General features: G+C 39.6%; 6 protein-coding genes and 1 non-coding gene across 11 annotated transcripts in view; 3 read left to right on the top strand and 4 right to left on the bottom strand.

The window, feature by feature from the left end:
* LOC123014211 (chromodomain-helicase-DNA-binding protein Mi-2 homolog) overlaps positions 1 to 7,513 on the top strand; it is a 10,301-nt gene extending 2,788 nt beyond the window's left edge. For both annotated transcript variants that reach the window (XM_044413201.1, XM_044413193.1), the window contains exons 6-8: positions 1,913 to 3,473; positions 3,533 to 6,874; positions 6,962 to 7,513. In XM_044413201.1, the coding sequence (XP_044269136.1) occupies positions 1,913 to 3,473; positions 3,533 to 6,874; positions 6,962 to 7,098 (5,040 nt within the window). In that variant the 3' untranslated portion in view covers positions 7,099 to 7,513. The remainder of the gene's footprint in view (positions 1 to 1,912; positions 3,474 to 3,532; positions 6,875 to 6,961) is intronic.
* Positions 7,507 to 8,809, bottom strand: LOC123014265 (leukocyte surface antigen CD53-like). Its single transcript, XM_044413293.1, has 4 exons — positions 8,632 to 8,809; positions 8,392 to 8,580; positions 8,168 to 8,338; positions 7,507 to 8,032 (listed from the first exon to the last, which is right to left on the bottom strand). Exons 1-4 carry the CDS (start codon positions 8,686 to 8,688, stop codon positions 7,676 to 7,678), a joined length of 774 nt encoding a protein of 257 aa, XP_044269228.1. The 5' UTR covers positions 8,689 to 8,809; the 3' UTR covers positions 7,507 to 7,675.
* Trnal-uag lies at positions 8,049 to 8,128 on the bottom strand. Its single transcript has one exon. It is a non-coding gene; the product is annotated as a tRNA-Leu (tRNA).
* Positions 8,634 to 19,830, top strand: LOC123010654. The gene is given in 26 exon segments (XM_044407726.1): positions 8,634 to 9,175; positions 9,227 to 9,397; positions 9,444 to 9,525; positions 9,575 to 9,746; positions 9,792 to 9,878; positions 10,709 to 10,770; positions 10,822 to 11,152; positions 11,201 to 11,439; positions 11,486 to 11,562; positions 12,089 to 12,730; positions 13,119 to 13,465; positions 13,514 to 13,748; positions 13,798 to 14,068; positions 14,118 to 14,281; positions 14,326 to 14,449; positions 14,953 to 15,178; positions 15,221 to 15,318; positions 15,747 to 15,891; positions 16,324 to 16,355; positions 16,435 to 16,605; positions 16,658 to 17,048; positions 17,101 to 17,172; positions 17,229 to 18,045; positions 18,425 to 18,558; positions 18,691 to 19,050; positions 19,100 to 19,830. Coding segments are annotated over 26 exon segments (5,844 nt in total). The 5' UTR covers positions 8,634 to 9,082; the 3' UTR covers positions 19,401 to 19,830.
* Positions 9,869 to 14,944, top strand: LOC123014230 (AP-1 complex subunit gamma-1). 4 transcript variants are annotated; one of them, XM_044413229.1, is given in 12 exon segments: positions 9,869 to 10,070; positions 10,709 to 10,770; positions 10,822 to 11,152; positions 11,201 to 11,439; positions 11,486 to 11,562; positions 12,089 to 12,730; positions 13,119 to 13,465; positions 13,514 to 13,748; positions 13,798 to 14,068; positions 14,118 to 14,281; positions 14,326 to 14,418; positions 14,468 to 14,944. In XM_044413229.1, coding segments are annotated over 12 exon segments (2,619 nt in total). In that variant the 5' UTR covers positions 9,869 to 10,014; the 3' UTR covers positions 14,570 to 14,944.
* LOC123014246 lies at positions 14,849 to 16,019 on the bottom strand. The gene is made up of 3 exons (XM_044413269.1): positions 15,701 to 16,019; positions 15,507 to 15,650; positions 14,849 to 15,461 (listed from the first exon to the last, which is right to left on the bottom strand). The coding sequence occupies exons 1-3, from the start codon at positions 15,937 to 15,939 to the stop codon at positions 14,939 to 14,941; spliced, it is 906 nt and encodes a 301-aa protein (XP_044269204.1). The 5' UTR covers positions 15,940 to 16,019; the 3' UTR covers positions 14,849 to 14,938.
* Positions 19,689 to 23,006, bottom strand: LOC123014225 (SWI/SNF complex subunit SMARCC2). Its single transcript, XM_044413213.1, has 3 exons — positions 22,715 to 23,006; positions 22,437 to 22,670; positions 19,689 to 22,379 (listed from the first exon to the last, which is right to left on the bottom strand). Exons 1-3 carry the CDS (start codon positions 22,829 to 22,831, stop codon positions 19,878 to 19,880), a joined length of 2,853 nt encoding a protein of 950 aa, XP_044269148.1. The 5' UTR covers positions 22,832 to 23,006; the 3' UTR covers positions 19,689 to 19,877.
* Between the last annotated feature and the right edge of the window lie 439 nt (positions 23,007 to 23,445).

Here is a 23,445-nt window from a genome sequence, read left to right as displayed (position 1 = left end):
TGAGTCCGCAAAAACGTTTTAGGTACGTGTTACAAACATTTTTTTGTTAAAGCTCCCAAAACACGAATTCACAACTCTTATTAATTAAAAAAATTTCGCCACCATAGTGACCAATTTAATTTTTTAGTCCGGAAAAACTCTTTTTTTTTAATACGCTCCCGAAAACAGCTGTTTTAGGGACTCATTTGAGTCCCTAAAATAAGTCTTCCGGACTCAATAAAATAGTACGCAAAACGGTTATTTAAGGTACTCAGTCCCCAAAAACAGTTTTTGCGGACTAAAAAATAATATATTAGAAGAGTTGGGACACTGAATGTCAGTTTTCATATTTTTCTTTTATATACGTCGGCTGACGTATAATAACAATAAAATTGGATACAAATCAGTGGCGTTTCGGCAAAATTTAACAAAWAGTCWAATTAATTTGTCAATTAAAAACTGACCTCTGTCCTCTGTCATTATGACCAAATCTGCMGGGTCCTATTGTGTTAATACATAAAAAAAACTGTAAGTTGTTTTCTGTGCCACGTTGCTCCAYTGCAGGAGACAGTGTAAGACACGTGGAACCTCTTTAAAACTAGTCAACTGGAGTGTGGGCCCCAAAAGTAAAATTTATCAAAAACAAAGGTGAAGCTTTCACATGATCAAGGACCATTATTCCGTTGTTTGGAGTGTTTTATTTTATCTACGTTAGGTCAGGTCAAGTCTACTTATTTCGTAAGTTTCAGGTTTTAAAACGTTTTCTGGAAACACTCAAGTTTTTATTACTCATGGTAAATGCTGTATACAACCCACTGTGTACACATAATTTTTTCCTGTCTGGCCGCATCTCAATGTCCATTTATCTCCTACGTCCCTGACCAAATCTGACGTAAAATTATATCAATTTGTCAATGCGACAAAATTTATAACCTTAAAATAATTTTTGAAATAAACTTGACATTAGTTGCTACGAAAAATTTTAATGAAAAAAGATAGAACGTATATACCTTATCCACATAATACAAAATTGGCTCGGTTTGATGTTCAATGTCCCAACTCTTCAAATATAGGAACTCTAGTAAGGTCCAGTTTCATAATAAAATTAAAGGAACTTTAAAATTAATGTTGGTTTAGAATGTGCTGATTCGAATGGACTTGTTGACAAAAATTTCACAATCTAAACCAACATTTTTKTCTTTAATTCGATTATAAAACAGGCCCTAAGATGTGTGAATTCGTGTTTTGGGAYTTTTAATAAAAAAAACTTGTATGCTCCACGTACGCAAAAGGTTTTAGGTGACTCCTCTCATTAAAGACTCGGCTCCTACGTCGCCTCGTCATTAATTACGATTCATTCCTTAAAACCCTATTTTGCGTACTTGATACAGCTTGTTTGTTGACTGAGTACCTAAAATAACCATTTTGCGTACTATTTTATTGAGTCCGGAAAAGACTCATTTTAGGGACTCAAATGAGTCCCTAAAACAGCTGTTTTCGGGAGCGTATACACAAAAAATATATAAATTAATTACTCCATTCTAAARAAAATTAATCTTACAATGTGATAACTTATTTCTCATAATTTAATAATAAAAAAATTGGTTTRTCGCTTCTACAAACACTGTAAGTATAGAATGTTTCAAGGTTTTTATTAACAGATTATAGTTATGCAGTGTGAAGGTTTTTATCAACATATTGTAGTTATGCAGTCTGGAATTTGTGTTTGCAAAACAGATTGAATTTTTTAATACTAAAGTAATAAATACGGTCAGTGCCATAATGTGTTGTTTTAATAAAAAAAATTYTAAATATCACGTCTTGAAAGATACCTGTCAATTTGTTTTTTTTTTTTTTAATTTTTCTGCAACATTTTTATTGTGGTTGTTTGTTTATGTCGATTAAAAACTATATTTCTTCACTTTCTCCACAGGAAGAAGAAGGCGATGGTAGCGGCGCCGGTTCTGATCGCGACTCCGATGCCGAATTCGAGCAGATGTTACAAGAAGCCGARGAACGTAAAGCCAATGCTGCCGCAGCCGCCGCACCCGCAGCCGGGGAAGAGGCCGGTCCTTCTGAAAACGTGGATGACGGTCCACCACAACCCCGTCGAAAGGCTAAAACGAAATTCGGTAACAAAGCTAAAAAGAAGAAAGGCAAGAAAGCCGGCGGCAAACCTGAAGAAGAACACTACGAGCATCAAGATTACTGCGAGGTTTGCCAACAAGGGGGCGAAATTATCCTTTGTGACACCTGTCCGAGAGCGTACCATTTGGTGTGTCTTGATCCAGAACTTGAGGATACTCCTGAGGGAAAATGGAGTTGTCCTCATTGCGAAAACGAGGGTCCTGCTGAGCAGGACGATGATGAGCATCAYGAGTTTTGCAGGATTTGTAAAGATGGCGGAGAGTTACTGTGCTGTGATTCGTGTCCTTCGGCCTATCATACGCATTGTTTGAATCCGCCATTGGTGGAGATTCCTGATGGTGATTGGAAATGTCCCAGGTGTAGTTGTGCACCTTTGAAGGGTAAAATTGCGAAGTTGTTTACCTGGAGGTGGGTTGAGGACCAAAATTCAAATGGAAACGAAGCTGACAAGGACCAAAACGGAAAAAATAAAAAACGGAAGCGGCATCGCGAGTTTTTTGTCAAATGGATGGATTACTCTCATTGGCATTGCAGTTGGGTCTCAGAGCTTCAAATCGAAGTGAACCATCCGTTATTGTATCGAAATTTCGTCCGAAAATATGACATGGAGGAACCTCCAAAACTAGAGGAAAGTTTGGATGAAATGGACCAACGTTCAAAACGCCTACTAAGTCTAGGATGTGACTATAAAGATGCTGAGCTCGAGGAGCGATTTTACCGATACGGTATTAAACCCGAATGGTTGGTGGTGCACCGCATCATCAATCATCGCCAGATGAGAGACGGTCGTACCCTCTATTTYGTCAAATGGAGAGAATTATCGTACGATCAAGCCACTTGGGAGGAAGAAAACGATGAAATTGTAGGCTTYAAACAAGCCATCGAGTATTACATGGATTTGCGAGCGGCGTGTACCCAACAAAACGTCGGAAGTAAGGGTAAAGGGAAAAAAGGGAAGAAATCGAAAACAAGGGAGTTGATGGATGACGAAGATCGAACCACTGCACGTCGCTATACACCGCCTCCAGAAAAACCAATTACCGATTTGAAGAAAAAACTCGATAAACAACCGAATTACTTGGATGAAAGCGGCATGCAATTGCACAATTACCAACTTGAAGGTCTCAATTGGTTGAGATATTCCTGGGGTCAAGGTATTGATACCATTTTGGCCGATGAGATGGGTTTGGGTAAAACCATCCAAACCATCACTTTCTTGTATTCTTTGTACAAGGAAGGACACTGCAAGGGACCGTTTTTGGTTAGTGTACCCTTGTCGACCATCATTAATTGGGAGAGAGAATTTGAAACGTGGGCTCCCGATTTTTATGTTATCACATATGTCGGTATGTTATAGACATTTTACTTGTTTTTATTTTGTTTTATTAATTTTTTCTCTTTACAGGCGATAAAGACTCTCGAGCGGTCATCCGTGAAAACGAATTCAGCTTTGAAGAAAACGTAAGCAAAAGCGGTCGAATATCCCGCGTAAAAGCCAGTTCGATAAAATTCAACGTTTTACTCACAAGTTACGAATTGATTTCAATCGATGCGACTTGTCTTGGCTCAATCGAATGGGCTGTACTTGTCGTCGACGAGGCCCACAGATTAAAAAGCAACCAATCAAAATTTTTCCGACTATTAAATAGCTACAATATCCAATACAAACTTCTCCTTACTGGAACACCACTCCAAAATAATCTCGAAGAGTTATTCCATTTGCTAAACTTCCTCAACAGTCAGAAATTCAACGATCTCGCTACTTTCCAAAACGAATTCGCCGATATTTCGAAAGAAGAACAAGTAAAAAAATTACATGAACTTTTAGGACCTCATATGTTGCGTCGTTTGAAAGCCGACGTCTTGAAGAATATGCCGTCAAAGTCCGAATTTATCGTTCGTGTTGAATTATCGCCAATGCAAAAGAAGTACTACAAGTATATTTTGACTCGTAATTACGAAGCTTTGAATCCGAAAGGGGGCGGCCAATCTGTCTCCCTCCTAAACATTATGATGGATTTGAAAAAATGTTGTAATCACCCTTATTTGTTCCCCGTCGCTGCAGAAGAGGCCCCTATTGGTCCAAATGGCGGCTACGATATTCAAAGTTTGATTAAAGCTTCCGGAAAGTTGGTTTTGTTGGCAAAAATGTTGCGAATTTTGCGCGAACAAGGCCATCGTGTTTTGATTTTCTCACAGATGACGAAAATGTTGGACATTTTGGAAGACTTTCTTGAAGGTGAAGGTTACAAATACGAGCGTATAGATGGCGCAATCACTGGAAGTTCCCGACAGGAAGCTATTGACCGTTTCAACGCCCCCGGTGCCCAACAATTCGTATTTTTGCTCTCAACTCGAGCGGGCGGTTTGGGTATTAATTTAGCTACGGCCGATACTGTTATCATTTATGATTCGGATTGGAACCCACACAATGACATTCAAGCCTTTTCACGCGCCCATCGTATCGGCCAAGCGAATAAAGTGATGATTTATCGATTTGTGACCAGGAATAGTGTCGAAGAGAGGGTCACACAAGTCGCAAAGAGGAAAATGATGTTGACTCACTTGGTCGTAAGACCGGGAATGGGGGGCAAAGGTGCGAATTTCACCAAACAAGAATTGGACGATATCCTTCGGTTTGGTACGGAAGAATTGTTCAAAGAGGATGAAGGGAAAGAAGATGAAGCAATTCATTATGACGATAAAGCAGTTAACGAATTACTAGATCGTACTAAGGAGGGTATCGAGCAGAAGGAAAATTGGGCGAATGAGTATTTGAGTTCATTCAAAGTTGCTAGCTACGTAACAAAAGAAGGTGACAATGAAGAAGAACTCGATACTGAGATTATTAAACAAGAGGCGGAAAATACAGATCCGGCTTATTGGATTAAGCTATTACGTCACCACTACGAACAACAACAGGAAGATATCGCTCGTACATTGGGTAAAGGCAAACGTGTCCGAAAACAAGTTAACTACAATGATGGCGGCATGACAACTGACACACGTGAAGATTCTACGTGGCAGGAGAATCTTTCTGATTATAATTCAGACTTTTCGGCCGGGTCTGATGAAGATAAAGAAGATGATGATTTTGATGAGAAGAATGAAGGTGACCTCAATCGTCGTAGTAGAAGACGAATGGAACGTAAAGATGAACGTGATAGACCATTACCGCCGCTTCTTGCCCGCGTTGGAGGCAATATTGAGGTTCTTGGGTTTAATGCCCGCCAACGAAAGGCATTCCTTAACGCTATCATGCGATACGGTATGCCTCCACAAGACGCCTTCAATTCGCAATGGCTGGTCAGAGATTTGCGTGGCAAATCTGAGAAGAATTTCAAAGCTTATGTATCACTATTTATGCGACATRTGTGTGAACCTGGGGCTGATAATGCTGATACTTTTGCTGATGGAGTTCCAAGAGAAGGTTTGAGTAGACAGCATGTCTTGACCAGAATTGGTGTAATGTCTTTGATACGTAAGAAAGTGCAGGAYTTTGAGCATATTAATGGGGAATATAGCATGCCGGAAGTTATCAAAAAGACGATAATGGATCAGAATAAGTCGAATGAAGCAGAAACACCCAAAAGTGCTACTACTAGTACTAGTGCTACACCAGCGACTAGTGCAGCTGCTAGTCCGGCACCGGTTAAGGATGAAGCAGAGAAAGGAAAGGAAGAAAGTGATGAGAAGGAGAAAGAAGTGAAAACCGACGGTGAGGAGAAAGAAAAAGAGAAGGAGAGTACGCCTGAAGAACCGGCGAAAGAGAAAGAGAGCGAGTCAGTAAAGACGGCTGAGACTAGTGAAACTGAACAAAATCCGGAGGCTAAGACTGAAGAAATTAAATCGGAAACGGTTGAAAAGCAAGAAGAATCCGGGGAGAAGGAAGAAAGTGAAGCTGCAAGTAAGGAACCAACGAAAGAAGATGAAGAAGTGAAAGAAGTTAAAGTTGAAGAGGGTGAGAAAAAAGATGACAAGCCGAAACCGGCTGAAAAGAAAGAAGAGGAAGCTGTAGAAACCCCAGAGGATAAAGATAAAGATAAGGAGAAAGAAAAACCGAAAGAGAAGAAGGAGAAAGATGGTAACGATGTCGACGATGCGAAGAAACGTTTTATGTTTAACATCGCCGATGGTGGTTTTACTGAACTTCACACTTTATGGCTGAATGAGGAAAAAGCCGCTACTCCAGGTCGTGAATATGAAATCTGGCACCGCCGTCACGACTACTGGCTCCTCTCTGGCATAGTAACCCACGGTTACGGCCGCTGGCAAGATATCCAAGCTGACGCCCGTTTCGCCGTCATCAATGAACCCTTCAAAATGGACGTGGGTAAAGGTAACTTCCTCGAAATTAAAAACAAATTCCTTGCGCGTCGATTCAAGCTTCTGGAACAAGCGTTAGTGATTGAGGAGCAGTTGAGACGAGCTGCGTATTTGAATCTGACTCAGGATCCGAATCATCCGGCCATGTCATTGAATGCGAGATTCGCTGAAGTTGAGTGTTTGGCTGAATCGCATCAGCATTTGAGCAAAGAGAGTTTGGCAGGAAATAAGCCGGCTAACGCCGTTTTGCACAAAGTCTTGAATCAGTTGGAGGAGTTGTTGAGTGATATGAAGTCGGACGTGTCGAGGTTGCCGGCCACTTTGGCTAGGATTCCGCCGGTTGCACAGAGGTTGCAGATGTCCGAGAGGAGTATTCTGTCCAGGTTGGCGGCCACGTCGTCGAGTAATAGCCAAACAACAGGTCAGTATTCAAATATTATATACATATTTAGCAAAACTTATAGTAGGAAAATTTTTGTTTTAATTTGTTAATTTTGTCTTGTTATAGCACAAGTGATGAGTCAATTCCCGCCCGGTTTCAATGCGGGTAATCTGCCTGGATTTGCGGCGGCGGCGGCGAACTTTGCCAACTTTAGACCCCAATATTCAGTGCCCGGGCAACCACCAGCGGGTTTCCCATCGTAAAAACGATGAAACTGTTTTTCAGTGTATTATTTTGCTCAGAAGAAGCTCCAAAATGTCTGGCTGTTGGTGTTTTTTGATTAGTGAATTAATTAGCGTCAAAATTGCATTTAATTTATTTTTTAAACAGTCTGTGTCCCCATTTGTTTTAATTTTTTTTAGCATATGGAGTAAACGATTCTACAAAAAAGTATTTTCAATTTTAAAATATTTATTTTATTGTTAAAACGAATTGTTTAGGTTATGTGCTTATTAAGCTGCGGAATGAGGACACAGGGTGAAACTGATTTGTGTATCTTCAGTAGTTTTTAGCAATAGGATATAAAAATGTCCACTTTTTGTGAAGTGGGGTAGGATTTTTTAACTGGTATGTTTATTCTCCAGCATTCCTTAAGTAAGCAAAATAGTAAACACAATTYAAGTGGTAMTTTTATTTATCCAAAAAACAAAATAAAATATAAAAAGTACAAAAGAAAACATTGTCATAAAGTGCAAATTAAGTACGTATTCTGTTAGGCAAATAAGGCACGTTTGTGCTTTAAAAAACCTTATAAAAATTGTAAATTTATATAAAATCTCATTAGGCCGAAGTTGGGGGTGGTGGAGATGACGGAGTGGGGTTAGCACTCCCATTCTCCTGAGACACCCTCCTCTGCATGGCAAGCCTTCTCTGGGCTCTTGCCGCACGTTCGGCTTTTAAAGCTCTTAAAAATGTGTAAAAAAGAAACACACCCAGAGCTTGAAATACGCAACATGAGAAACCCATGATGGCGCCATCAATCAATAAAATCTTCGCATAGCTGGCTAGTGGTTTTTGACAACCCATTTGGTATATTTGCGTACAAGTGGAATTTTGCAGGTCGCTGTTGCAACACGAGAGCGGCAAAACATTCTTTTTCTCGTAGGCTTTGGCCCCATCGTAACCGCAACATTTTAGCTGGAAAAAAAAGTAATGACAGCGGTGGGATTCGAACCCACGCCCTTTCGGACTGGTGCCTAAAACCAGCGCCTTAGACCGCTCGGCCACGCTGCCGGTGATTAAGCCAGCGTGAAAAGTCGAGTCTAAAATTACCTCAGATTCCATTTGAGCCCAATCTTTTTTATCGTAATCATTGTTGAGTAAATCACTGAAGGATTTTTGCATTAATTGCAATGATTCGACATCGACTTCATCCCAYAGAATTATCGACCAAACTCCGACTGCACATTCCGCAACCAATAAAATTACAGTAATTACCATAAACTGGAATTTTTTGAGTTATTTATATCCCAGAGGTTTGTGTTATGATTTGTTACCAAAATAATGTGGATGTCATGTTCGCGAGATGGTCCTTTAATTCCCAACCAGGTGACAAAAAGGTGAACAAACCCAAGCAAAAAGTAGATAATGAAAGGGCCAATAGCACTCGAGGGAATGAATTTAAAATGATGGATCACTTTATAGAAAAGTACAACAGAAAAACCTATTAATAAGACACCTGAAATCTAATTTTGGAGGGCTTAAATTAAGCTAAACCAACAAAGTGGGATACTTACAAACAGCAAAGCTGAATAAAGCAAACACAACAATTCTTTCACTCTGAGTGAAGCCATAACGATTTAAATTAACAAAAATCACAAAAAATTAATAATTTAAGCTGCCACAAGCCATGGTTAAGTTTCTGAACGGTCAACTACGCGAAGAATGGGACAGAAGCGGACCCACTTAAGAAGTGAAACTAAACACAGCCCAAGCCCTGATTTAGCAAGACATGAGAAGGGAGTGTATCAGTAAGGTCAGAAATCCAAATAATTACATTAAAATCGTTATAATATATCAATTTTATTCTAACTTCTATAAATAACCATTGGATCATCCTGCCCCTATTGTTAGATGACCCAACATTCAAATTACGGTTGGCGCCACTGTCACAACAATGCAAAGTGTCAAGATGGCGTCTGTTTTGTTTTGTTTGTTCATTAATGGAATTAATTTCAATTAAAAATAATGTACACTCTTTTGCACGGTTTTTACAAATATCTGGTGCAAAAAGACGAGTATTGTGTCCTAATCCTCGGCCTCGATAACGCCGGAAAAACGGTAAATATGCCAAGAAGTGTTACCAACATCACTGTTTTTTCACTTTTTCAGACTTACCTGGAGGCGGCAAAAACAAAACTTACAAAAAATTACACGGGGATACACCCGAGTAAAATAACTACGACAGTAGGTTTAAATATTGGAAAAATCGAGATTGCGGGCATAAGACTGAATTTCTGGGATTTGGGGGGCCAAACCGAGCTGCAGTCACTGTGGGATAAGGTAAGCTGGTGCTTAGTTTAGTTGAGTTACTTGGGATTGGTTTTAGTATTATGCAGAGTCTCATGCGATTATTTATATTGTGGATTCGTCAGACAGAGACAGGATTGATGAATCAAAAGAAACTTTCGGTTTGTGGTATCAAATTAAACATTCCTTTTGTAATTAATAGCGTTTTAGATAAGATGATAGCCAATGAGAATCTGCGTGGCGTTCCTTTGCTCGTTTTAGCAAATAAGCAAGATATTCCAGAATGTATGGGAGTGCGAGAGGTTAAACCAATATTTAATAAGAACGCCCATTTAATTGGAAAGAGAGATTGTATGGTGATGCCTATCTCTGCCTTAACTGGGTAAAAAGCGACGTTTTTGAGWRCAAAATTTAGTATTTTTTACAGTGACGGTGTTGATGAAGGGATTAAGTGGCTCGTTGATTGTATAAAACGCAACAGTTTCATAAGACCGGCACGCAATCAAGAAGAAAATTGATTTTTATGACACTATTCCTAATCTGTGAATCAACAAACCTAATAAAATAGATAAAATAACTGTGTGAAGTCTTATCTTTTAGTTATCACTTTCTGAACAGGTGTTTACGTTACTGGTCAAAGTTGGGGAAAAATGTACCCGTATTATGAAAGTGAGTGGAGCGTTTTACCCCCTGAATTGAATCGAAGGTAAAAGCTTCTGTTTTATCAAAAAATCAGCAGCTTTTGTGGAAGTGTACCGCTGTTTTTGGTATTTTGTAGTACTGTGGTGGCATTTTTTGTAGCTTATGTTTTTTTTTGTATTGTCGTGTACTGATGTAATAAAATAGGGAAAATACCAATAAATGAATAACAAATTCCATTTTAATGAGTTTTAATCGTTAAACGTTATTTGAGACGTCGACAGGTGTGACGTCACTCACAAGCCGGCCATATTGCAAATGTCTGCTTGTCAAAAAAGTTGAACCAGTGCGATGGTCTAACATTGTACAAGAAAAACAGTTCTTAAATCACTTTTTTAATTTAAACCGAATTTGTGTTGAGCAGTAAGTGAGAAATCGCCGTTATTTCCCCTAATCGAGTGAATTTTGACACTTTGCTGACACCTGTCAAATAAGTGAGGTGTAAAAATTACAGGTGAACATTGTAAATAATTCCTCTTGAACATAACAATTATTTGAAAACGACCTATGTGTATGTGTTGTTTGCTGTTTGATTAAGTTTTTGTGTGTCACTGTGCTAAAAAAACTGAAAGATGAATGCTTCAGAACACGGGTAAATAACCCCCACGAATGAGCTAAATGTGCCCTAATAGCCCTTCATTTCAGGTTCAATCCGGCTTTTAACATGGCCACAATCAAACAAGCCGTTAATGAGGCCATAGAACGAGGTAATTAGCTCGAAGTTTGGTTGTAAAACTCCTTTTAAACCCCTCTTTCAGTTCGAATGCCAACTCCCATGCGATTGCGAGACTTGATTAGACAAATCCGGGCGGCTCGAACTGCAGCTGAAGAACGCAGCGTCGTCAACAAAGAATGCGCTTATATTAGGTCAACATTTCGCGAAGAAGACTCCGTTTGGCGGTGCCGCAACATCGCCAAACTGCTTTATATTCATATGCTTGGATACCCGGCACATTTTGGACAACTGGAGTGTCTGAAATTGATCGCGAGTGCGAGYTTTACCGATAAACGGATTGGGTATTTAGGGGCGATGCTCCTACTAGACGAGCGACAAGACGTGCATTTGTTGATCACAAACTGTCTCAAAAAGTCGGTTTCTTTGATGTGAAAAATGAGAGAATAACGTGTTATTTTCAGTGACCTGAACTCAACAACACAGTTTGTTGTTGGGTTGGCGCTTTGCACTCTTGGAGCGATTGCTTCTCCAGAAATGGCACGTGATTTAGCGGGGGAAGTGGAGCGACTAATGAAATCGCCCAACGCCTACATTAGGAAAAAAGCGGCTCTTTGCGCTTTTCGAATTATTAAACGTGTGCCTGAACTCATGGAAATATTTTTACCGGCCACCAGAAGTCTGCTATCTGAGAAAAATCACGGTGAGTTTTTTAACTCAAATTGGGCTTTTTTGAGACAATTTTTTAGGTGTGCTGATTACGGGGGTTACGCTCATTACGGAAATGTGTGAAAATAGCCCAGACACCTTAAACCACTTCAAAAAAGTAAGTGTATAAATTAATATGACAAAAAAATTAATAACTAAAGCTAGCCCTGAATGGTGAAAAACAAATGAGATTAATATGATTATTGGTAGATGAGAAAAATATTATATAAATGTATAACTGAACTCTTCATTGATTCTTTCTTATTGAGCTTCAGTGTTTTGGCCTTTTTTTTTATCAAGCACTTTTCATTTTAAAAGAATACGAGTTCAATAAGCCTTGGGTGTGCTTATTGAGCAATATAAGTTTTTTGTCAGGTTGAGTTTAATTTTAAAACAATAAAWTTTTTATTAGCCATAAAAATTATTTATTTATTTAGCTTGTAAATAATTGATTTGTTTCGTTTTCTTTTTCAGTTCGAAATAAAGCAAAGAACTGTAAGACTTAGCTTTATCTGTSTTATTATAACGCGTTCAAAACTTAGCTAGGTACTGAACTAACCTGAGTTTAGCTTGTTTTGTTTGTAGTATTTAGATTAAATTGTTCTATTCGAAAAAAAGGTGTCACCACACGATGATTTTTTCAGATTGTGCCCAACCTCGTCCGAATCCTTAAAAACCTGATTTTGGCCGGTTATTCCCCCGACCACGACGTGTCTGGCGTTAGCGATCCATTCCTCCAAGTAAAAATCTTAAAACTTTTGCGGGTTTTGGGCCGCAACGATGCCGACGCCTCCGAGGCCATGAACGATATTCTAGCCCAGGTTGCAACAAACACCGAAACGAGTAAAAATGTCGGCAATACGATTCTCTACGAGACTGTTCTCTCGATAATGGATATAAAATCAGAAGGCGGTTTACGAGTCCTCGCTGTTAATATTCTAGGCCGGTTTTTGTTAAATAATGATAAGAATATTCGCTARGTGGCTTTGAACACGTTGTTGAGGACTGTACATGTTGATACTTCGGCCGTTCAGAGACACAGGTCGACAATTCTTGAATGTTTGAAAGATCCGGATATTTCAATCAGGAGGAGGGCTATGGAGTTGTCATTTGCTTTGGTCAATTCGCAGAATATTAGGACTATGATGAAGGAATTGATAACATTTTTGGAAAAAGCGGATCCGGAATTTAAGGCTCATTGCTCGTCAAYCATTGTGATGGCGGCGGAAAGGTTCGCGCCGAATAAGAGYTGGCATTTGGATACGCTACTCAAAGTTCTAGTTGGGGTGAGTAGAAAATCATGTATGCAACTCTGCCGCAAAACTTAAAATGCAATGTAAAATTTTACGTTTTTTCAAAGAACACGACACTAATTTTTAAATTTTTTAAGTTTTTGTGAAGAAGAAGTTAAATAGTTAATGTTCTGTAACAGGAAGCACTAAGTATATTTTCTCATTCTTTGTTTCGTAGAAATAATTATGAAAATGTTGAATAAGAAAGTTTGCGACAAAAAATTAATTGCTTTGTTTTCGAGATGTTCAAGACATGAACATCTTATTATTGAATTTAATTGAGTTAAAACGAACAAAAATCGAAGTTCATTAAATCTATTATATTCAATTCAAATATTCAATTATGGAAGTCTTTGGACCTTAATTGACACTGTTATTACAGGCTGGGAACTACGTGCGTGATGACGTTATTTCTTCAACGATTCAATTAATATCAGAAAGCACTAATCAGCAGCCTTATATGACCTTGCAACTATACAAAGCTTTATCCGAGGATTTAATGGATAAACAACCCTTGATTCAAGTGGCCGTCTGGGCTATCGGGGAATACGGAGATCAGCTTTTACAAGCATCAATCGACGACGACACTGGAATAACTCCACCAACTGAAGAACAAGTAATCGAACTTTATCAAAAATTGCTGTGGTCACCCCAAAACACAACCGTGACCAAACAATATGCTTTGATGTCGCTCACTAAACTAAGTACTAGATTTACAGTGACTACAAAGTAAGATTTTTCGTTACGAAACGTTCTTTTGTGACATTCTTTTTGCAGCAAAATTCAACAAATCGTAAGTTCTTTCTGTTCGAGCTTGCATATAGAGTTGCAACAGAGGGGTGTAGAGTTTTCGCAATTTTTCGGCAAATATTCGCATTTAAGACCTTCGCTTTTGGAACGTATGCCTCCAATGGAAGTGGTGAGACAAACAGGGGACGCGCACACTAATGGGGATATCGAAAGCGACTCGAAAACGCCCGAGGAGAGTCCTCAACATGTCAATAGTGATTCGGTTTGTGTTTTAATTGGGTTTTTAGCGTCAGTTAATTGTGGTTTTGCAGAGCGCTTTGTTAGATTTATTGGTGGATTTCGGGGGCACGGCCCCCACACCCCCACAACCTGCCATTACTACGTCTAGTAACAAAGTAGATTTACTCGATTTGTTTAACGAAATGGATAACATTGATACGCCAGCCTTACAAACTCTACCGCCTACTGATACGAATCTGGGACTGATTGTAGAAAATAATAACGGGAGTTTGCCTATTGTAATTAACCAGAACTCGAATTTTATTGGTGGAGATTTGTTGTCTAATGATAAGACGGTTAATGGTGAGTAGATGCATAATGTTTCAGAAATTGTCTAATTTATTGTTTGAAGAAAAAGACGTGCCTACCATTACGGCTTATGATCAAGATGGGTTGAAAATGTGCTTCTCGTTGGAAAAAGTACCAGATAGTAACACTTTAACGATAAATATGGTCGCGGCAAATCAGACGTTATCGGCAATGACCGATTTCTTATTCCAAGCGGCAGTTCCTAAGGTGAGTAAAAACTGGTAGAGACTTATTTGAAAATTAATTTTCAGACATTCCAATTACAAATGATGTCGCCCTCTGGGACCGTTATGGGTCCAAACGGACAAATTACGCAAGTGTTGAGGGTAACAAATCCTAATAGGGTAAAACTATACCTACCTGTGGTTGTCTCAAGTAATTTGAAATTTTTAGAGCACTTTAAAAATGCGAATAAGGTTGTCTTACAACGTGGACGGAAATCCTGTACAGATTCAGACAGAAGTGAACAATTTTCCAACGGAAATTTGGGATTGACGGAAAACTGGCTAATTTGTGAATTTCCCACACTGTTACATATTTATAAATATACATACAAGTCTATTTTTTATTGTAGACTGTATACTGAAATCTAATATTTTCTATAATTAGATTTAGTTATTTTTTAGTGAGACACTTTGTAAATAATTGTTTTTAATATTGAGTACTTAATTATTTTAGGCACTTTTTCGATTAGGTTTTTTCATTAGATCCCCTGCAGTTTTATTGTTATTTTATCTTTATTATCTGATTAGATGTAATTTTTATTTATATCCATTTTCATGCGAGAAATAATTTAATTGCTTGTTTTGTTATACAATGTTTTTTGCGTCCATAACTTTAGATCAATAAATTGTAAATACCTAACTATTCTCTTTCAGTCGGCTTTGCCAATTCTAGGATTCTTGGTGTGGGTTTATATTTCAAAGCGTTGGGGGAAATGACCCAAGGATCATACTTGTCCTCGTCGTGTTTCTTAGCCTCCCTTGCACTGAACGAAGGTTGGGCCAGTTTCTCAATTCTTTCAGTACATTTGGCCCTTAGAGCTGACCTTTTCACGAAGCCGAGTGGTAATCCGTCGGAGCGCCGTTTCAGTCTTTCGGGAATGTGATACAACTTTTGGATGGCTTCAGTGATTTCGTATGTTAGGGCTTTGGGGTTCACCACTCCCAAGATTCGTGGGGGCACAATGTGGTACTCTTTGGGGGCGGCAAGGACATCAATGTTGGCCATTAGGTCTTCAAGAGGTTTCCATTTCTTCGGAAGTTTCTCGGGGAGGGGAATTTTCTTCGGTTGGGCCATACGATTCCAATGCTCTTGTTTCATGGCTTGGAGTTTTTCCAACGATTTGCCTTTTGGTTTCTTTGCTTTAAGTTTCTCCAATTTTCGCCTGGAAAGACATTGAGTGTTTGCTTTGCTTTTAATAGAAAATTACCTCAGCCGTTTAAGACGTCTGTCTCTCAGTTGTTTGCGGTAATAGTTGTAGATCGAGCCCCAAGATTTGTCAATCAGTTTGGCTAAAGTTTTGGCATATTTTGAGCCTCGATTCTTGTACATCGCCAAATTCACATTAAGCAATCTGAAATTGTTTAATTAAGTAAAAAATAATTTAATGTGTATAATTAAAACCTGATTGGGGGTCTGGCGAGGTGATCACTCCTGAATTCAATTCCAGGTTCCAGTGGTTCAGGTGCTTTGGAGGGTTTAGGAACCGGTGGGATGTATTTTYGTATCCTCATTCGGGGCTCGGACAGCATATTTATTCTCCAGGGCCATTTCCATTGCTTTCCGACCTTTGTTGTAGGTTCAGACGCGGTTATGTGTGGCTCGGAAAATGTAGGGTTAACAATTATATCTAATTTTAACATGATGAATAGTTATTTGATGATTTTGATGAGATGATTGATAAAAATTTGTGACTTAATAATCTCCAGGGTGATGAGTTGAAAATTCAAATTATCGGCGCGTGCAAGGCGCCAACATTGACCAGATCAAGTTGTAAAAATTTGATTATTTCCACCCAAATTCATTCCCGTTGTCTTATTTATTTAACATAATGAATTGAGGGCTATGCTAATTGGAAAATTGATGGCTTTGGGGCTTATTTTGCGGTCACAAGTGGTGAGTAGTATGTTGGCCCCACTGCTTGTCAGTGTTCGTAAACTTTTTAGGCAAGCATTTTGTCAACTTTCAAATAATCTTATATTCACCGAATTATTGCGTTTTTTCAGATAAACTATGTTTTAAAGTAGAGTCAAAATGGATCTGCCTCAGCCGCCTCAAGGTATGTGTTTCAATTTTTTGAAAATACCGGTTTCATTCCGTTGCAAATCTGATTCGATTGAGGTTATGTTTGTTGTTAGATACTGAATTAAGAAATATTATCGACAAACTCGCCCAATTTGTTGCTAGAAATGGCCCCGAATTCGAACAGATGACCAAAAACAAACAAAAAGGCAATCCAAAGTTTCAATTTTTGTATGGAGGAGAGTATTATAATTATTATCAGTATAAAGTCACCACAGAGCAAGCAGGTATTTATTTGTTGATTTTTTACAATGTGCCCGGGATAATAAATGGTTTCAGTTCTAAAACAACAAGGAATTTTGGAAAACAGTCCGAGTAACTGGAATTCACCATCCACAATGCACAATTCAGAAATTGATCAAATTTCAATGCAGCAAGACAGTTTGAGGGAACAGATCAAACAAAGTGAACAGAATTTATCGGCTCAACATACGGTGTTATTGCAACAACAGCAAGCCCAAGCTGAAGCTATTGTAGCTAAATGTGAAGCTACAGCTTTGCAAAAGGAGGCTGAAGCTTGTGATATAATTTTACAAGACATTTATAACATTTTGCAACCTATTATTGAGAGTTGTACAAAGGATAGTATAAGTAACGGCAAGTCGTGGTTTTTGCAACATGCAAACAGTAAGGAGAAGGCTTATTGCATAGTCCACTGTTTATTAACAAAGTAAGTAGTAATTATATTTTAGTATTTGATATAAATGTAATTTTGTTTGTAGAGTAATAGAAGCGTCCATTTTTTCGCAAAAATTGCACGTCATTTATCTAGTTAACGACCTCTTACATCATTGGTAAGTTTATCAATAAGTTTTTTCGTATACCAGTAATAAATAATAAATACCCGTAGTGCGAGAAAAAACGCGAATGAGCTCAAAGAAGCTTTAGAATCTGTAGTAGTTCCAATGTTTTGTAACGCCCACATAAGCGCGACAGAAGAACAACGAGTAAAATTAGAAAAACTATTAAAATTATGGGAATCTAAGGCTAATTATTTAGACCCAAATACCGTCGAAAAAATGCGTCAACCAACCCAAAGTTATCAACAATATCAGTCTAACTTAATGATGAAATATGCGTCAGAAATTGGATCGTTAGCTCAACAGACAAAACAAACTTATGATAACTACCAAGCGCAACATCAAGCTTTCGTGTGTCACGCCATGCAGCAAATTGCCGATTTGCAACAACAGAAGCAAAACATCGAACAACAGCAGCAACAGCCGCCGCCGCCACAACAGCAACCGCCCCCGATACAAAACACCAACATAATTCCACTGGAAACCATCCAAGCGAGTTTAAAACAAACCATTCAAAATCTCAGTCAACAAAACAGCACGCAACCAACCAATCAGAATTTTCATCAACCGCCGCCGAATCAACCCGCGAATGAGTTTCTTCCAATAAATCCCTCGATTCCGCCTCCGAATATAACGACGCATCCGCCGCCACCGATCGGCCAGTCTCCCAATTTACCAACGAATGGAATGGATAATCCGTTCTCACAACCACCTCCGGGATATTTCCCCCCTCCCGGAGTTTTTCCCGATTTTTCTAAACCACCACCTGGATTCGCTCCGAATCCTGACCCGCCAGTCGTGGAGGAATTAGTACCGACGGCGCCCTATTACGACTTGCCGGCTGGACTCATGGTGCCGCTGATCAAGGTATGAGTTTTGTGCAGGTTATTGTTATTTTAGATGGGTTTTCTGGGAAATTTTGATACGTGACTTAAAAATCATCTTGGCTATGCTAAAAGTCATATCCGAGTTGATTTTGTCATAGCATTTTGAAGCACATCTTTTTAAAATCTTGGCTTCAAAAATATTATTCGAATTTAGCAAAATTCCATGCAGTGGTTTTAAATTAATGTTTGTCGTGCTTGAAAAGTGAGACATTTGACGTTGATGGATTCTCGAAGCTGTTGAAAGTGTAGTGTGAATCCGAGTGTCCATTTTGTTCGATGTCTCAGAAWGTACATATTTTTTAAACTAGATTTTGTGAGTGTTTCCGACCATGTAATAGTTTTTGACACACTTATTCTAGTTGGAAGATACATCATATAAACCGTTAGATCCTAAAGATATTAGGTTGCCACCACCAGCGCCCCCTAGTGATCGTCTCCTGGCCGCTGTGGAAGCCTTTTATTCACTACCCAGCCACGAACGGCCCCGAGACAGGTAAAACTTGACAATTAGGTCACATTATTGTCTCAAATATTCCTTTGATATAACACACATACAAAAAATATTTTATAACTAATTATGCTGACGTGTCGTTTCTCTTATAAACAATGTGCGTTGTAAAAACAGTGAAGGTTGGGAAAAGCTAGGTTTGTATGAATACTACAAGGCAAAGAACAATGCGAAACGTCAAAAAGAAGAGCAAATCGCCGCCGGCCTCCGTGAGAAATCCAGAAGCCCGAGTCCTATAGTACTACCGATGGAGAAGGAACCGTCACCACCTAAACGACGATACACAAGTAAATCGCCGTCGCCACAAAGGCGTCGCTCGAAATCGAGGTCCAAGTCGAGGTCGCGGTCGAGAAGTCCGCGGACTCCACGGCGGAGACACTCGAGGAGTGGTCGGAGGCGAAGAAGCGTCTCTAGATCGCCTTCCAGGTCGCCAATAAGGCGGTCACCATCACCACCTCCAACGCTGCTAAGTTTCAGGTATAAACATTCGAGTTTTCGTAAAAATAAATCATTGCTTTTGGTTCAGTAGTGCTCCACCAAGTTTCGTGCGGAATGAGAAACAAGAAATCGACTCGACCAATAAGGGACATCAAATGTTGAGGAAAATGGGATGGGGTGGYAGCGGTTTGGGGGCTAACGAGCAGGGAATCGATGCGCCTATCTCAGGGGGGGATGTTCGCGATCGGCAAGATCAGTTTAAAGGTGTAGGGTGTAATTTGAACGATCCATATGAAAACTTTAGGAAAAATAAAGGGGCCGCGTTTATTACGCGAATGAAGGCGCGAGCCGAGGAGAGAGCCAATGAGAGTAAGTTACTTGACTATTAGGGTCTTTTTCTATTTCATTTTGGTTACGTTTTTATATGATTGTCAAAAAATTGTATCTTACGTTAGATAACCATTTTTACCTTAGTTCAAAGACTATTTGACCAAGTAATAAAACGTAATGTTTCCAGTACCTTTATGACTGTATATTTATGATTTGCAAGTGGATTTCATGTATTGTAAAGAAATGTACAAATGTACAAATTTACGTCGATTAAATAAAAATCCTATTTTTAATTAAGTCCAGGTTCATTGTAATCTATCTGAATTAATTAGGCCGAAAATAAATTGTTCCAAACAAATGTTAGCTTTATTGTGTGCGATTAAAAAAACACCCATGTTTTATACATGTTTAATACAAGAACCTCTGATTTCTGATCTACATGTAATAAAAATAAAAACCCAATATAAAGAAAATAAATCATAAAATTACGATTTTCATTTAATACCTTCATTATGACCTACCACTACTTATCCTATCTATCCTAAATGATGCGGCGCTGCTGGTGATGCCACCGCTGCTGCTTGTGGACTTGGGGGTGTAGGCGTATTAGTCGGTGCTCCTTCACTGGGCGGTGCCGAATGCGTCATTTGTGGTTGTTGCATCGCCCACTGACCTTGATCCGCCTGCAATCTCTGATGAGCCTGCTGTCGCGCCCTAAACTCTGCAGCTTTCAATTGTTCTAAATGAAATTGTTGTCTTTCCGTAATCAATTGCTGTCTCTGATACTCCAAACCCTCTCTTTCGCGTTCCATTGTCGTTTCCAACTCCTCAAAGTGTCTCAATTTTATTTCTAATTTCTTCATTTGCGTTTCAACCAACAACGCAACTAGAGACTTAATCTTGCGTTCTTCTACGGCCGCCAAATGTTTAGCTTTAACTGCGGCAGCGGCCAATGCCGCTGCCGCCGCACTCTGCATTTCGCTGTCTTTAACAGTCCTTTCAGGTTTTCTTTCCGGTTCTTCAGGCTTTTCTGTTTTGACAGGTTCGCTCGGTGTTTCACTTTTAACAGGTTTATCTTCTTTCTCTTCTTTTTCAGGTTCAGGTTTCTTTTCTTCTTGGGTTTTCTCTTCTTCTTTATTCTCTGGTTCTTTCTTTATTTTTTCTTCTTCTTCTTTCTCGGGTGCGGTTCCTGCGATTCCAGTCAAAGCTAGATTCGCAGCAGGATCATATTTGCCTTCGGTTGAACTCGCCTCGACATTTTTCAAATGAGCGTCCATTACGGCCGCAGGGACTTCATCTTTAATATTGGCAAATTCGATCATTGCTGATTTCGCTGCAGCCGCAGCGACTCGAGGGTCAACAATCGAGGCTAGAAATGCAACAGTTGACATAATAGGATTTCCAGCTTTGCTGAATGGTATTGGCTGATAAGCCAAAGGCCCCAAAGCGCCCCCAGCGTCCGGATCTTCCAAATATGGGTCTTCTATAGGCAAACGCAAAAAGTGCAATATGCACTCGTCTTGAGTCCTCGAGCCGACGTGCTCGCAAACTTTATTCCAATCATCTTTATACATCTCTAAGCCTTCTAATAAAAGAAGTGTTTCTTGTTCGGTCCAGTCTCGAGTCAAAGATGCTGCACTTTTGTTTCTCAATGCTGCCGGTTTTTTCGCATATTGATCCAGTTTTAAACCGAAATTATTCATTTGTTCGCTACCGTCTCCTTTTTTGATATCTTGTGACCGATCTAAGTCCAGTAGGGTTTTTGCCGCACTCGGTTGTTGTGTTTTTGGGGGATTCACAGGTTGAAGGCCCGACGGAGTGTCTGACAAAATATGGAAATGGGAAGTTGGTGGTGGACCCATGGGTGTGGGTCTTGAATCAGTGTCGACTTGATAATTAATCAAACCCCATTGTTCAAGGAAAGCGTGGACTCGCATAATGGCACAAACATCACCTGCCAGATTTCGACGACAAGCTGTACTAGTTATGTATTCAGTCGGGTTTAATCTGTACGTATCAATCATGAAATTCCGGTAAGCGAGATAAATTTCCGGCGTTTTCGACTTATTTCGACCATTGAAAAACTCCGCGAGGGCTCTTTTCTCGACTTCGTGAATCGCATTATAGTCAAACCAAGCCGAATATGACGGTATTATAATATGATGGGTTTGTTCTGTAACGTTATCTTCTTGTCCATCATCTTGAGTATTGCTATCGCTATTTTTGCCAGTTTGCGAATCTTCACCTCTTTCTTCATTTTCTTCAAGATCGGTGACTGAGCCGCCTTTCAAAGGTTGCAATTCATGGTCTTTTTTACTGTTCTGATTGGCCATTGACGAGTTAACTTCGACTATGTTCGGTTCGGGCGTCGGCTCTTCCATATCTTTCGTCAAGTCTTCAGTTTCCATGTCTTCAGGTCTTTGTTTCTTCCCAATAGCCGGACTTCGGCCACTTTTACGCTTCCCGCCTTTAGATGGTGGTGAAGGTGATCGTTTCCTCTTCTGTTTCTTCTTTGACCTGTCATCATTTGAGGGGTTCATAACATCCTCGACCGACATTCGCAATGGGTGAATCTTCTTCTGGCCCAACTCGTTTACTTCATAGTCTTCTTCTGCCATCCATTCGTTATAATGATCGGTTTCCAGCAACCAAGAACAGGATACTCGCCATGCTTCCGTTCTAGGACTTGGGACGTCGTTACTTAAACCTTCACCAGAAATATCTAAACTAATCCAGCCGTCGTACGAATTCGGGAAGTAGTACCAATGCATCATGACCATCTTATCGCGTTTGAAGACAGGACGTCCGTATTCTTCCTCCACTGGGTCCACAGGGGGGTAGCAAATGTGAGTGGCCATTTCTTCAGTTTCGGCAACTTGAGCCATTTTGCGACACACAATTTCGCGTAATTTCGCTGCGAGATTCTTGTCGATTTCGGGCCGGATGTAAACAGAGGGAACTGTATAAAACCTGTTCTGGACTAAAACTTTTTCCATGCATTTCAACATCTCGAAAACGCGCTCCAACTTGCCAGTGCTCTACGATACAAACAAACACGTTTTCCCATGAGGAATATTGTCTTAAAAAATACTCACTTTTCCTGTTGGTATTTCAAATCGACGCCAATTATGTTCGCTCTTAAACTTGTACGCTGCCAAAAGCATGTGGCACAAGGAGCCCCCGGGCTTAAAATCCAGAAAATGTCTCACTGGGATTCTAATCATGGGCGGTTTTTGCACGTTTTTGCCCAAAAAATCCTCCTGGAATTGCATCAATTGCAAAACCAACATGGAGAGACTCTTATTAGTGACAGGTTCGGCTTGAAGATACTGAAATAACCTCTATAGAAGAGTAATTAACATTCAAAACCTACCTTTTTGCCATTTTTCTGAAGCCACTGCCTCACAAGCTCGAGAGCTGCGAGGGTTTCCGGCGACTCGAAATATTTCACGTTAGGACCTCCGTCCTTTTTGGGGCCGTAGCCCATCATTTTGCACGTAATAAAGAAACGGTTTGCGACTTACAAGCTACAGTTGGGGTTATGACAAAACTAAATTGTACATTACTTTAGTAAAGTTTGTAGAATTTTATGAATAAATAGTGTAAAATTGGTGAAATAAACCGACGCTAAAATATCACAATAATGTCAACTGTCAAATATGCTAAAGCTATGCAACCAATTATACGCGCTTTGAGGCGGCAAGTTTGAATTTTTAGCGTGAGCGTGTTTGAAACACGTGCCTACGCTTCACGGGCCGATGCACGTTCACTGTCATGGACTGGAAATGTTCACATGCATAGAAATAACATATCAAAACAACTTATGTAAGCCGAAACGTGTGAAATAAGCGGTTGTGAATTTTCCTCGCGTTACCTAACATCTCACGTGAAACGTGACCATCACTAAGAAATTTACGAAAGAAATTGTTTTTCGAGTTGTCTCAAGCTCGATAAACTTATGTTGGGGGTTAAAGGGGATGAAATTGCCGCTTTGGGGACCCAATTGTCTAGCACCCATGGTTGAAAGTGTCCATTGGATTGGTGTAATAAATAAGGATCACGTGGGTTTCCACGTTASTTTGAACGTGATCTCTGGTTTAGCTC

The sequence above is a fragment of the Tribolium madens genome, unplaced genomic scaffold, assembly GCF_015345945.1.
Source record: "Tribolium madens isolate multiple individuals breed KSU strain unplaced genomic scaffold, Tmad_KSU_1.1 Scaffold_19;HRSCAF=116;Tcas5.2_LG9, whole genome shotgun sequence".
NCBI lineage: Eukaryota > Metazoa > Arthropoda > Insecta > Coleoptera > Tenebrionidae > Tribolium > Tribolium madens.
This window is presented reverse-complemented; position numbering and strand designations above follow the sequence as displayed.